The 13,664-nt window shown below is 37.5% G+C and overlaps 1 protein-coding gene across 4 annotated transcripts in view; it reads right to left on the reverse strand.

Annotated features, from left to right (window-relative positions):
• Shc (SHC-adaptor protein) overlaps positions 1-13,664 on the reverse strand; it is a 179,903-nt gene that overhangs the window by 65,615 nt on the left and 100,624 nt on the right. The window contains exon 9 of one of the 4 annotated variants that reach the window (XM_067135815.2): positions 3,544-4,471. The exons of the other annotated variants lie outside the window; for them this stretch is intronic. Within the exon in view, the coding sequence (XP_066991916.2) occupies positions 4,194-4,471 (278 nt within the window). The 3' untranslated portion in view covers positions 3,544-4,193. Of the gene's footprint in view, positions 1-3,543; positions 4,472-13,664 lie in introns of those variants that run through there. 4 annotated transcript variants of the gene reach the window in all.

Raw genomic sequence — 13,664 nt, forward strand, 5'->3', positions numbered from 1 at the left:
TCACCCCTTTCCGGAAAACCATCTGAACTTCTTGAGTAATGGGACTTGACAAATATTTCAATATCTACCTCAACAATGAGAACTATGACTTCTGAAAGCCATAACAGTCTATATTTATGAAGTATTATGTATTAAATGGTTAGTTCAGTGTCTAAAACCAAAGAGAGTACAGTAGAGTCTCGTAAATCTGAGTCTCCATTAAATCCGTGCATTATTTGAATTTTTCTTTTCGCAAAATTTAAAATGAGTTTTCTACAGCATTTAATCACCTGCTTATTCCTGCCATATCATCGTACTGTGCCTCCCCTCTACTGAGATCACTCGCGTGTTTGTTGTCATGCATGAAACTAAAACGTTTTTGAGAAAGAATGGACTGCCTATTAAACCAGTTGTATTGCTGGACAATGCAGGGTAACATCCAGATGAACACGAACTAGTATGCGATGGAATTTGTGATTTACTTTTGCCCGCTAACATAAGTTTGATACAATCTATGGATCAGGGCATTCTAGAATGTCTAAAATGAAAGTATCAGCACCACCAGCTACATTCACTCTTGGAAGCAGCAGGGCGCAAGGAAAATATCACAAACTTTCTCAAACAGATAGGGAAAGTAGTGTATTGGTTAGCAGAATCATGGGACGAAGTGAAGCCAGACTCATTCACGAAATCATGGAAGATATTATGAAGTGCTGTGTCTGCTGACAGTAACTCTGATGACAGCAATGATGATGACATACCAAACTTGTCAGATCAAATCTCATAGATACCCAGATATACACATGCTAGTGAAGTCTAAGTTTCAGAATGGATGAACACTATGAACTTACAGGTGCATCAACCATTGAAATGTTGAATGAACCAAAAGATAGCGAATAAGAAGTTTTAGTAGAGACGGCACCATATATGTCTCATAGGGAGGGTCTCACCGCATTGGAGGTGGCACTACACTACGTACAACAACCAGAGGCAACTCCCACCAAAACCCTGCTCTTCAAGCAATGGCGTGACATTGCTGCACAAAAACATTCAGAAACACAGGTTAATTAAGCACTTTATTAAAAAAATAACCTTAATCCATGCCATAACACTGTAAAAAATGAAAATACAGAACCTTAGCTTCAATCGTTGCCAATTTTCTACATATTTCACAATTTTTCCTGTGTTGCTCCATGTAGTCCAAGTTATTCCTTATCTGAGGTACCTTCCCCCTCAAGTACCTAGGATTATCAACACTCTACTGTATTATCCTTCAGATCGCATTATGTATTAAGGAGAACTATGCACGCCAAAAGAATTAAGTTGTGAGATACCATGTGATGACGGCAAGTAAACTGTGATAGACTGCTTTGAGCCATGCATGTTTTAATCAGTGAGCAATAATTGCCATTCCGGAAAAGTGATCAAATATTTAGCTTGCTTGCCTGCCGATGTAGCAAATGCTTATACCCAAATTGTGTTTGTATATTTAACAATTGGAGTATTTATTGAATACACTCGAGAGAATCAATTTTGTATTATTGTACGTTAACTTCAAGTGGTGATTATTTTCAACTGATACAATATCCGTATTAAAGGATGTCTACACTGGAGACAAGCATATGGAAATAATAGCTTTCAAATTACCTGATTTAGTTAAAAGAATTCATACCTTATGTATTCCGTGAGGTCAATGTAATAGATTTAACCCATTAATTTTATTTCCTTATTTGCAAATTGACCACTTAAGATCACGATACTTTTTTTTTTTTTTTCTTTTTTCAGGAGTTTCCTCTTCCTCCACTACTTCTTCATATGGGTGCTATGATGTTTCTTCTGTTCATCCGTCCAGGCTCTTCCCATCTTTGCAGTTCTTTCAACTTGAAACCCTTCCAGATTTTGAACCATGGTCCGAAATGTTTTCCTGTCTGAACATCTGAACTTCCTGGATGTTGGACTTCTCTAGATCCTTACAAACTTCCTTAATCCACGCAGTCACCTTCTCGTTCCACAGGTAGTCGAATAACTTTTTTGTTAGTCTGGTTTTGTACATCCTGTACAAATGTCCGAGAAATGATAACCTCCTCTTTTTCATGGTCTCTGAAATTTTTGCCACATTTTTGTAGACTTCATTGTTGTTCCAAAGTTTCCAACCAGTTTTGGTCTGGATTGGGCCCAATATTTCCCATAGTATTCTTCTTTCTAGGATCTCCAGCTTCTCCAACTTGTAATTCATCGAGAGGCATTCATTGGCAAACAGGCATTCTGTTTTTACTAGTGTTATAATGCCTTATGTTGGTATTCCATTTCTTGTTGTGGATATTTTTGGTTAGTCTATAAGCTATATCCATTTTTTATATACGATCATCTACAGCAGCTTTCTAGTCCATTCTCTTGTATGATTTGAACTTTTTAACCCTCTGAATCCATCCCATCTCAGTTTCAAGGAATTGTGGTCAATGTTTGTCATTCATTGTGAACTTGGTCTTCTCTTTCGAGTTTCTAAGTCCTGTCTTGCTAGCAATCTTTTCTAGGAGGTTGACCTGTATGGCCGCTTCCTCTAGGTTTTCTGAAAGTATCGCAAAATCATCAGCGAAAGTCAAGCAGTTGACTCTGATTCCTCCCGATTTTCTTCCTAAGCAGATTAGGGTTATCCCTTGATTTTCAAGTTTGGAATTCCAAATTCTCACTATCTTCTCCAGGACACAGTTGAATAGCAGTGATGATAATCCACCACCCTGTCGCACACCTGTCTTAATTTCAAATGACTGAGACTTCACCTTAGAAGTTGTGCCTGTAAGGTTTCTCTGATAATGTTTGCCAGTTCAGTTTTGACAGATTTAACCCATTATTTTATTATTATTTTGTTCAACAGGATTACTTCTGATTCACAATTGAATTACTGAATTGAATTTAATTTAAAAGAAGCTAATAAATTTCAGTTCCTGAGAAACGGTATCAGTAATCACCTACAGCTGAAGCAATTTATTGACTTTAATGATCGCTATTCCTCTTCATAACAGCAAGTTAACTGTAAATCCAACAACAATCACATTCCACTTAAATTATGTATCTGCATGATCTAAGTTGAAAATACATTTGGATTCAATGCAGCACAGCAATTCTACACATTGGTCATATCTATTGTGTTCTTTCTTACAAATATCCAACAATACTATTCCATGTGCTCAGTGTAATAGATTTAACCCATTTTTATTGTTATTTTGTTCACCAGGATTGTTTCTGGATTCACAATTGAATTAATGAATTAAAGACTCTAATAAATTTCAGTTTCAAAGAAACAGTATCAATGATCAACTACAGCTGAAGCAATTTATTGACTTAAATGATCTCTATTCCACTTCACAACAGCAAGTTAACTGTAAATCCAAAAACATTTGCATTCCACTTGAAATATGTAATTGGGCCAATCTAAGTCAAAAATACATGTGAATTCAATCTGGTTTATTTGCTCTGAAATTTAAACCTTTATTTTCATCAAAATTGCATTATCTCCTTAAAATAAAGAAAGTAATACAATTGTTTCATACAGTACTTTCAAAGCAAAATAAAGACAATTCATACAAAAGTTATATCTGGAAAAAAAATTCTCACTCACAACTAAATGAAAATGAGCACTGAAGCACTTTTCATATACACACTGTAAATTCAGTGTAATTGTATGCTTTTCATACTTAACATGAAAATGTGTTACTTCTCCCAGTTCTTTATGGAAACACAATGTATGTAACCTTAACCAGATGTAAAAGTTTAGTTGGTACAGCAGTATGCTTCTCAAAAGTTTGGGAACTTTCAACAAACCAAAACAAAAATTTCCATTATCATTCAATCCTTAAAACTAACTGCATTGAAGTTTGAAACAAAGAACTTCAAACACCTAAAAGCATTTTCCTGATGATAAATGGGTGAATAGACCTTCTAAAGGAATTATTCTGATCTTTCGATCACCATTCTGTCTTCCTGTAACCAAGAGGATCAATGTTTATCCACTGCTACTGCCTTGTAACGTAATATTAATTTACGTTTGTAACATATATCTATAGCGTGAACAGTTCAGTATTTTCTTCCCGCTCCAATAGGGTGAAGTAAACAGAAAATAACATCACAAGTCTAGTTTGATGTCCCTTCATACAGGTTCACGAGATCACTTAAAGTCCAGATTCTTCAGATGTGTTATCTCACTTCACTTTAATTTAATCACTTACCTCCCCATCAGCTTCATAATCTGTTTCCCTGACACCCTTTAGTTTATCAATTTCATTAACACCTTTAGATATTATCGATGAATGAAATGGCACTGACAATTCTGGTCGCAAATCTTCCATTTCTTCCAACAGATTTCTCACCCAACCCATGTCTTTCATAACATTTTCTCTCTCATCAATGTCAGACGATGGTGGTGATTCTGTATATTCTTCTTGCATCTTTTTCAGGAAAGCCATTTCTTCTTCATAACACTTTATTCTCTCATCTAGCATAGAAAAAAGAAAGAATTATTCTGACACATTAAGAAAGGGGGAAATTTCTAACTACCAGTACATTTGAAACATCTGGTAGAAAAGGCCTGTACAGTTTCTTAATAAAACAACATTAATAGAGAAGTAAATTCATAACACATTTATGGTTCTAAACAGCTCCTCCATGTGGAATGGTAGTCAAAACAAAAATCAACTGAAATAGGGCATATAAACTTCTATGTGATAACTCACAGGTAGAGTACAATTATTTGGAGAATAAAATTATGATCATATGGGAAAATACCATGAGAAAATACTGACAGAAGTATACTTAAAAGTATGCTTTTGGAAAAAATCAAATTATATTCTATGAAAAAAAAATAGCAACTATGAAATCTGATTTGCTGGGAACACATTTCAAATCAACTAAAATAAAAGAGATGCTGTTCACACAGCAAGTTTTACTCAGGGTTTTCACATTTAAAATCGGGAGAGAATATAGCCTTCAGGTTTTTTACAAGAAGGCTGGTGGTTCTCTTATTTGACCACATAGCTCAGAGTCAATATTGGAAATGAAAATATTTTCAAAAAAGAGTATAGCATTTTCCTAAGCATATCCAACACCTACTCTTGCCCCAGTTAACTCAGACAACTTTCGTGATGTCACTTTTGAAGAAGTTGAGGAAGCAATGCACCAAAGGATGGAAAAACAGCAGGCCCTGACAGGATTCCAGCAGAGCTGTGAAAGAGATGTGGTGGCAGTGGAATGAAGTTTTTGCCAATTTTGTTCAACAAGAATGGTGACTCAATGACAAACATGTTTTAGGAAAGTTTCTTATTGCCATTTTACGCCAAGGTGATTCAAGAAACTGTGGAAACTATAGAGGCATTAAACCCACACCACATAATCTAAAGATTTGGGAACGCGTGATCACAAATCGTGTGAGAAAGTTTGTTCCGGTAAAAACACATGCTAACCAGAGCGGATTTGTATTGGGAAAGTCCACCAGGCCATGAGGATTCTGATGGAAGAACACAGAGATGCCAAAAAAGACCTGCTCATTGTTTTTATCAATTTGAGAAGGCATTCAACAGAGTACCGAGAGATTTGATTTGGGCAGCATTACAAACTCATGGCATTCCAAAATCTTATGTGAAATTGATCCAGGATATGTATAAAGATACAAACACCAGTGTGAGATGCACTGATGATGACGACTACGATGCTTGTTGTTTAAAGGGCCTAACATCTAGGTCATCAGCCCCTAATGGTGGGAGATGAGACTAAATGTATTCACAATTACAATTCCAACCCATGTCTTTCAGAATAATTTCTCTCTCAACAATGTCAGACGATGGTGGTGATTCTGCATATTCTTCCCGAATCTTTTTCAGGAAAGCCATTTCTTCTTCATAACAATTTATTCTTTCATCTAGCATAGAAAAAAGAAAGAATTACTCTGACACATTAAAAAAGGGGGAAATTTCTAACTACCGGTACATTTGAAACATCTGGCAGATAAGGCCTGTACAGTTTCTTAACAAAACAACATTAATAGAGAAGTAAATTCATAACATATTTATGGTTCTAAATAGCTCCACCATGTGGAATGGTAGTCAAAACAGAACAAAATTCAAATGCAATAGGGCATGTGATAAACCACGAGTAGAGTACTGACCAGAATTCAAAACGCTATGAAGAATAAATGAATATGAATTTAAAATAATCAGTGGATCCAACTCATAATATTGGAAGTTAAAATAATTCCAAAATCTATCCAAGTAGAATTTTTTTAAAAATTAATTCAGGCAAAGATACATACCCAATAATAAGAACAATATGCCTCGTATTACCTAAATGTTTTGAACTTTTTCACATGAAGTCAAAATTTCCTTAATTGGGACTGTAGAAAAAGATTACCTTTAACAATCACATCTTCTCCTTTTAGATAGCATATCAATACTAATGTAACAATTTTAGGTGAGAATATGAAAAAAAATTAATTACATGCATGATTTGAAATAAATGAAAAAATAAAAAGCTCAAAAACATTATAAATATACTGGCTCCCGCACACATACAGTTCTTTTAAACTAGTTCAGAGCTGAGAAACATAATTACAGTTTAGCATTTTAAAAAAAAAATTAAAAAAAAAAAATTAAAAAAAGATTCATTTAACTCAAAAAGTGTTGAAGTTATAAAGCCTCAAAATATAGCTAACATGCTCAGTATACAACAGTTCTACATGTTAAATTTAAAAACATCTAAACTAAAGTGATATTCAAGTTCCCATTGTACAAGGAGAGGAGAGTTTTAAGAGGGCAAAACACTCAGGGTAAAAAGTGACCCCTTTCATACGTAGTCAAGGTCTCTTTACGTACCCTAACAATGCACAATGCTACAGTAATAGGTTTATGTAATAATATGTAATATGTAATAACATGTAATAATGAAGTAATCACTGCTGAGACTGAGAATGCACCTAAACAGCTTTTTTTTCTATTTGCTTTACGTCGCACCGACACAGATAAGTCTTATGGCGACGATGGGATAGGAAAGGCCTAGGAATGGGAAGGAAGCGGCCGTGGTCTGAATTAAGGTACAGCCCCAGCATTTGCCTGGGGTGAAAATGGGAAACTATGGAAAACCATCTTCAGGGCTGCCAACAGTGGGATTCGAACCCACTATCTTCCGGATGCAAGTTCACAGCTGTGCACTCCTAACCGCCCGGCCAACTTGCCCGGTCTCTTAAACAACTAAGGAATTTTAAAAATCCCCTGAGGAGGATAAAATAACGAATGATATGCAGAAATTAGGTGGAAGAGATCTGCTAGAAGCCATGAGAATAATCTTCAACAAGTGCATTAACTCGGGAAGAACACCAGAAAATTGGAAAAATGCTGAAGTGATACTACTCTTCAAGAAAGGTGATAAGGAAAATTTAGAGGACTGTTTGTTATCACACCTTTACAAGCTTCTGACTAAAATTGTAACCAACCGCCTCATATGGGAACTGGATTTTTATCAACCTGCCAAGCAAGTGGGATTTCGTAAAGGTTTCTCAACTGTTGAAAACATCCAGACTATTCACCTTCCACTTCAAAAACCACGGAGTACAACATCAAGATTCATCTGGCCTTGATTGATTATGAAAAAGCTTTTGACTCAGTAGAGATTTAGACAAAATGCCATGATAAAATCAAGGTATATAAAGCTCCTGGAAAACATTTATGATCCAAGTGGATAAAGACTTCATCAGCAATAAAATCCCAGTTGGCAAAGGAGTTCATTTCCAAACCAATCTTAGCAGAGGCAGTTTTTGGATCATGCTTTCTAACTCATCTAGATTTTCACTTATGAGCACAATGTCATGGGCAAAACGCAGGTGGTTCAAATATAACCCGTTGATTTTTATTCCTTTATTATCCCAATGAAGGGTTTTGAATACATCTTCCAAGGCAAGGGTAAACAGTCGACCACTTAAAATGGGAAACCAATATATAGAAGCTGTCGATGAGTACATCTATCTTGGACACAAGATAAAACTTGGAAAAGACAACCAACGTGCAGAAATTTCTCGCAGAATAGGTATGAGTTGGACAGCATTCTGAAAACTAAGATTCATCCTCACCAACAAGGATGTTCCAATTAACCTGAGGACCAAGGTTTATAATATGTGCGTGCTGCCAGTTATTACTTACAGTCTGGAAATGATGACTCTGACGAAGGAAAGTGCTTGCAAGCTTCAGCGAACACAACGAGCCATGGAGCGACAGATGATAGGATTTTTATTGCTGAGTCAAAAGCTTTTTTATAATCAATGAAGGCTAGATGAATCTTGATGTACTCAATGGTTTTCTCAAGAAGAAGACGAATAGTCTGGATGTGTTCTTGTGAGGCGGTTGGTTACAATTTTAGTCAGGAGGTGTGATCAACTCATAGGACAATAGTTCTCTAAATTTTCCTTATCACCTTTCTTGAAGAGAAGTATCACTTCAGCATTTTTCCAATTTTCTGGTATTCTTCCAGAGTTAATACACTTGTTGATGAGTATTCTCACGGCTTCTAGCAAATCTCTTCCACCTAATTTCAGCATATCATTTGTTATTTTATCCTTCCCAGGGGATTTTTTATTCCTTAGTTGTTTAAGTGCATTTTTAATCTCAGCAGTGGTTACTTCTGGTGTTACTTCATGTGTATAATTCTGGGCTAGTTGTTCATCTCTGGGTGGTTTATTAATGGTTGATGTATACAGCTTGTAGTAGAAATCTCTAACAACTTCAGTAATGTTTTGCCTATCTGTGACTATTTCTCCATTTTGGTTCTTAAGTTTTTAATTTTTGGTCTTCCTGTAGACATGTTGTTCTTTAAAATCTTCATGTTTTTATTTTCTTCAATTGTCTGCATGATCATGTTGTTATTAAATTTCCTTAGATCTTTTCTTATTTCTTGCAAATGGTCTTGTTAAGATTTTTGTATTCTGCTGTATCCCTGTCCATTGTCTTCCTGTCCTTGATGAGCTGCATGGTATTAAGTGAAAGTTGGCTCCTTTTATTAGTTTTCTTCAATGGGATCTCCTTTGCTGCATTTTGAATACTGACTGTAATTTTCTCATTAAGTAGTGAAAAGCCGAAAAATTTAACATGCCAGACAGTTACAAAGCCATTGGTGCGAACGTGCATTGTTTCCTTTACTGGTTATATTTACTTGTGCTTTTACTCTGTGCGGGTTAAATGTTGGCTAATAGCAATGCTAGTAGCTATTCTACTCTACTACTATAAAATAAATGTACTTCTGGGGGCAGGCTAGTGGGTCCCTGGACATCTCAAGGAACACATCTCTCCATTAAAAGGAATTCCAGGTAAGATATGAATGATTTCTACTTCCTTATAATGTTATAATGGTCCCAGGAATGACATTAAACTGTGTCCACCGAGTGACCACCAGAGGAAGTGGACTCCCTCCATCCAACAATCTCTTCTGAGGTTTGTTGAACGGGTGGAGCTTAAGGGCATCCTCATGCCCTTGTGGTAAGAAATCACCCCTAAAAGTGGATGACCCAAATGAGTTGGTCAACAGCATGGGATGTGGAAGGAAAGAGAAAACTACCACATTAAAGATCTTAATGATATCCCTATGAGTGCATCAAGAAGAGTCACAGAAACAATAATTTTATGCCGTGCAATCCGAATAGCAAGCAGTGCCAGTATGGATCCAGGCCAACCAATGCAAAATGTGACTGAACTTACAGAGGTGAGTGACCAGGCCATGCAAAGCAAATCTATCACTGGGCCACCAATTACAAACCATCTCCACGTTCGAAAAACTATTGCAACATGGAACGTGGGAGGATTGCTCCAGACAAGAAAGCTTCACATTACAGAACAAGAACTGATAAGGCACAAAGTAGACATCTGTGGCTTATCAGAAACTCACTGGAAAGGCTGCAAGCCCTTCATTACTAAGGACTCTGTTGTATACATTGCCAGTACAGCTGATACGAGTCAGAATGGAGTAGCATTTTTTGTCAGCAAGCGACTGTCTAGTTATACAGAAGCATACAGACCAGTCAATGAAAGAATATTAACCCTCACTCTTAACACCAAATCATACAAGCTACACCTGATCCAAGTATACCTGGTATTACCTGCCAACCACCACTGCTGATGAACAAAAGATTGAAGAATTTTATGAGAGCTTAGAAAATGTTAGAGCAACCCTAAAACCTAAGGGAATCACAGTTGTTCCCAACGTCAGGAATACTGCGATGGATAACCATTTGCGAGCCACAGTGGGACATTGCAGTTTAGGGGAACGCAATGAACGAGGCAACCGTCTAATACAGTTTGCTGTCTCTAACAGCTTTTCTATTATGAACACCATGTACAAACATCACAAAAGATGTCAGTACACATGAACCTCCCCAAATGGACAGTACAAGAATCAGATTAATTACCTTCTTGCAGACAAAAGGTGGAGAACGTCCTTACAAAACATCAGAACACAACCAAGTGCCGAATGTGGGTCTGATCAGTCCAATCTGGCCCTGCTTTAAAGTCAAACTGAGCAAACCGGTGATTAAACGAAACCGACTCGAATGATAGCTCCTGAGCCACCTGACTTCCAACAAGAGCTTCGAAACATTGGGCCACCTGACCCTGAAGGAAGCTGCACCACAGTGTGGAAGAGAATGCAGAAATGGATCGCAGAAGCAAGAAACAAGATCCCAAAACCAAACGACACCATTGAATGTCCAACAAAATTCTGGCACTGGTTGAGAAACGTCGTAATGTCTGACGTACAACCGCAAATCCAGAACAACAGGAACAGTTACTGAAAAAGGTGAACAATGACATCAAATATGCTTGAAGGAAAGACAAAAGTGAGCACATTAAGAAGCTGTTTTCTGGGCTAGAGAACCATGCAATGGAGAATCACTTCGCAGAACTATATTATAAAGAAGTGCTTGGCTCGGGATTTCAAGCTTAGGACACAGATCATCATCATCATCATCATCATCATCATCATCATCATCATCATCATCATCAAGGACAGCAAAGGAAACATCATTACTGATGCGAAAGGCATAGCCAAAGTGTGATGGAAGTATTGCATCCAATTGTTTCATGATGAACCAGAACACATGCCAGAAGGAAATGAAGAAAACCTAGAACCATTAATTCTTAGAGAAGAGGGAGTAAGTGCAGTGAAAAATATTCACAATGAGAGAGCCCCTGGCTCTGATAGAATCACCGCCAAAGTGCTGAAGATCATGGGTGTACTCGGCATTGACGTTCTTCACAGGCTGTGGCAGAAGATCTTGACATCAGGGACATGGCCGGTGCCACTCCGTCATTATACCACTATTCATTATTTTTTGCTAGTGGCTTCATGTCGCACCGACACAAATAGGTCTTATGGCGACGATGGGATAGGAAAGGCCTAGGAGTCGGAAGGAAGCGGCCGTGGCCTTAATTAAGGTACAGCCCCACCATTTGCCTTTTGTGAAAATGGGAAACCACGGAAAACCATCTTCAGGGCTGCCGACAGTGGGATTCGAACTCACTATCTCCCGGATGCAAGCTCACAGCTGCGCGCCCCTAACCGCACGGCCAACTCGCCCGGTATACCACTATTCAAAAAGTGCTCCCCTATTGACTGTGAAAATTACAATACAACAGCTCTCATTTCCCATGCCAGCAATTTAATGGTCACAATACTGAATGAGGGGCTGAAGGCCTTCCTCCTCCCTCAAATATCAGATGAGCAGACTGGGTTCGTTCCACACAGAGGAACTCGTGAGCAAATTCGTAATCTCCGGCAACTCGTGGAGAAGACCAGAGAATTCAATGTTACAATATTCATGTGTTTCTTGGACTACAAAAAAGCTTTCAACAAGGTAAAATGGTCGAAAAAGTGGACTATTCTCATCTAAATGGGGACACCAAGACATCTGGTGCACTTGCTTCAGAAACTGTACTCTTCAAACACAGCAAGTGCACCAAGTCAGTGAAACCCTCTCAGATGTCTTCTCACCTCTTACTTGTGTGAGAGAGATTTGTATTCTTTCCCCCTCATGGAGAGGTATCTGAAGACCACAATGCTGGCACTGTAGTTGAAGGCAGACAAGGAATCATCTTCGATATAGATGACACCTTGAACATTTCAGAAGATCAGCGTGAGCCAGGGTGCCCTAACAACAACCTGCCTGATATCGTGAAGGTTGCTAACTACGAAGTGGTGGAAAGACACCTCCATAACAGCAATGACAAAACTTAAGCTTGTGCGGACATTCAATTTTTCCCATTTCCACCTATGCAGTAGAAACCTGGACGGCACAACAAACGACAATCCTGAAACAGCTTGGCATCAAAACAAGACTACGACAATATATCAAACAGCAGCAGCTCAGGTTCTTCAGTCAAATAGTTAGAAGACCCAGTGGACTGGAGAAGACTATTGTTGAAGGGAAAGTTGCTGAACGAAGGCCCAGAGGACACGTTCCAATGAGATGGGTAGATCAACTCAAAAGCCTAATTGGAGAGAACTTGCAACAAGCAATTCACCATGCACAAGACAGATTCGTGGAGACAGGCTGTCAAGAGACTAGCTACATAATGCCACCTTACCCTTATGGAGGGTTAGAATAAGACACACACAATGTTATAAAGCTTGCGTGAACAATGGTAATTTTTTCATCAATGACTTGCAAAAAAAAAAAAAGAAAACGCCGAACGAGGCATGATCTTTCTTGAAAGATTGCACCGACAATCATGTGGACACAGATGCGGAAGAACTTCACTTGTTCACTGACAACTGTCCTGGACAAAATAAGAGTAACACTACTGTGAGGTTTCTCATGGCCTTAATTGATAATGGACAGTTTGAAATTATAAAACAATACTTTCCTCAAAGAGGACACTCATATTCTGCCATATAATAAAGATTTTGGATTAAGAAAATTCTTCATAAATCAGACAATCTATAAAACCAACCAATACTGTGAACTTATTTTGAAGGCATCTGTCAAGAAGGATAAATTCAGCATTAACGAATTGACATTACTGACAGGAAAGCCTGATGGACTTCCTTATACATGAAAACTTGTTTTGTAGTTCCATCAAAGGAACACAGTGATTCTGGAAACAGTAAAGAATCTTTTTCTGTTACTATTTTCTTGAATACAACAATACTTACCCAGGTTACGACTCTGCTAGTCATTTTATTGTTGGTCTTGTTGAACTTAAGTTCTGACTGAGAGGCTGTGCTCATAAAGACATTAATCTACCAGCAAACATGCATATACAGAAAAGGTTCCTATTTCAAAAGCAAAAACTGAAAAATTAAATAAGTACAGAAATTTTTTTTCCAGATGGATTTGCTCCTTTTTCTGATACTTTGTTTGAGTGGCCGACTGACTCTGCTGCAACAGAGCAGTAGGATCAGAATTTAGATTGTTTGATTTGTATGTGTTAGTTGAGTGAACTTCTTTCCCATGCTGCAGCTATAACAATAGAGAACAGAAACAATTGTGTTTTATAATTTATTAACAAAAGAATACTGTTTCAATGTTCAAATAATATTATTGTGTATACTGAATTTGTGCTGATGATATTGCATGCACATACATGATTCTATACAACAGTTTTCAAAATAAATGTAGTTAATTGCAGAAATATGCCATGCCCAATAAATCTAGTCTCATA

The sequence above is a fragment of the Anabrus simplex genome, chromosome 1 (genome assembly GCF_040414725.1).
Source record: "Anabrus simplex isolate iqAnaSimp1 chromosome 1, ASM4041472v1, whole genome shotgun sequence".
In the NCBI taxonomy this organism is placed as follows: Eukaryota; Metazoa; Arthropoda; class Insecta; order Orthoptera; family Tettigoniidae; genus Anabrus; species Anabrus simplex.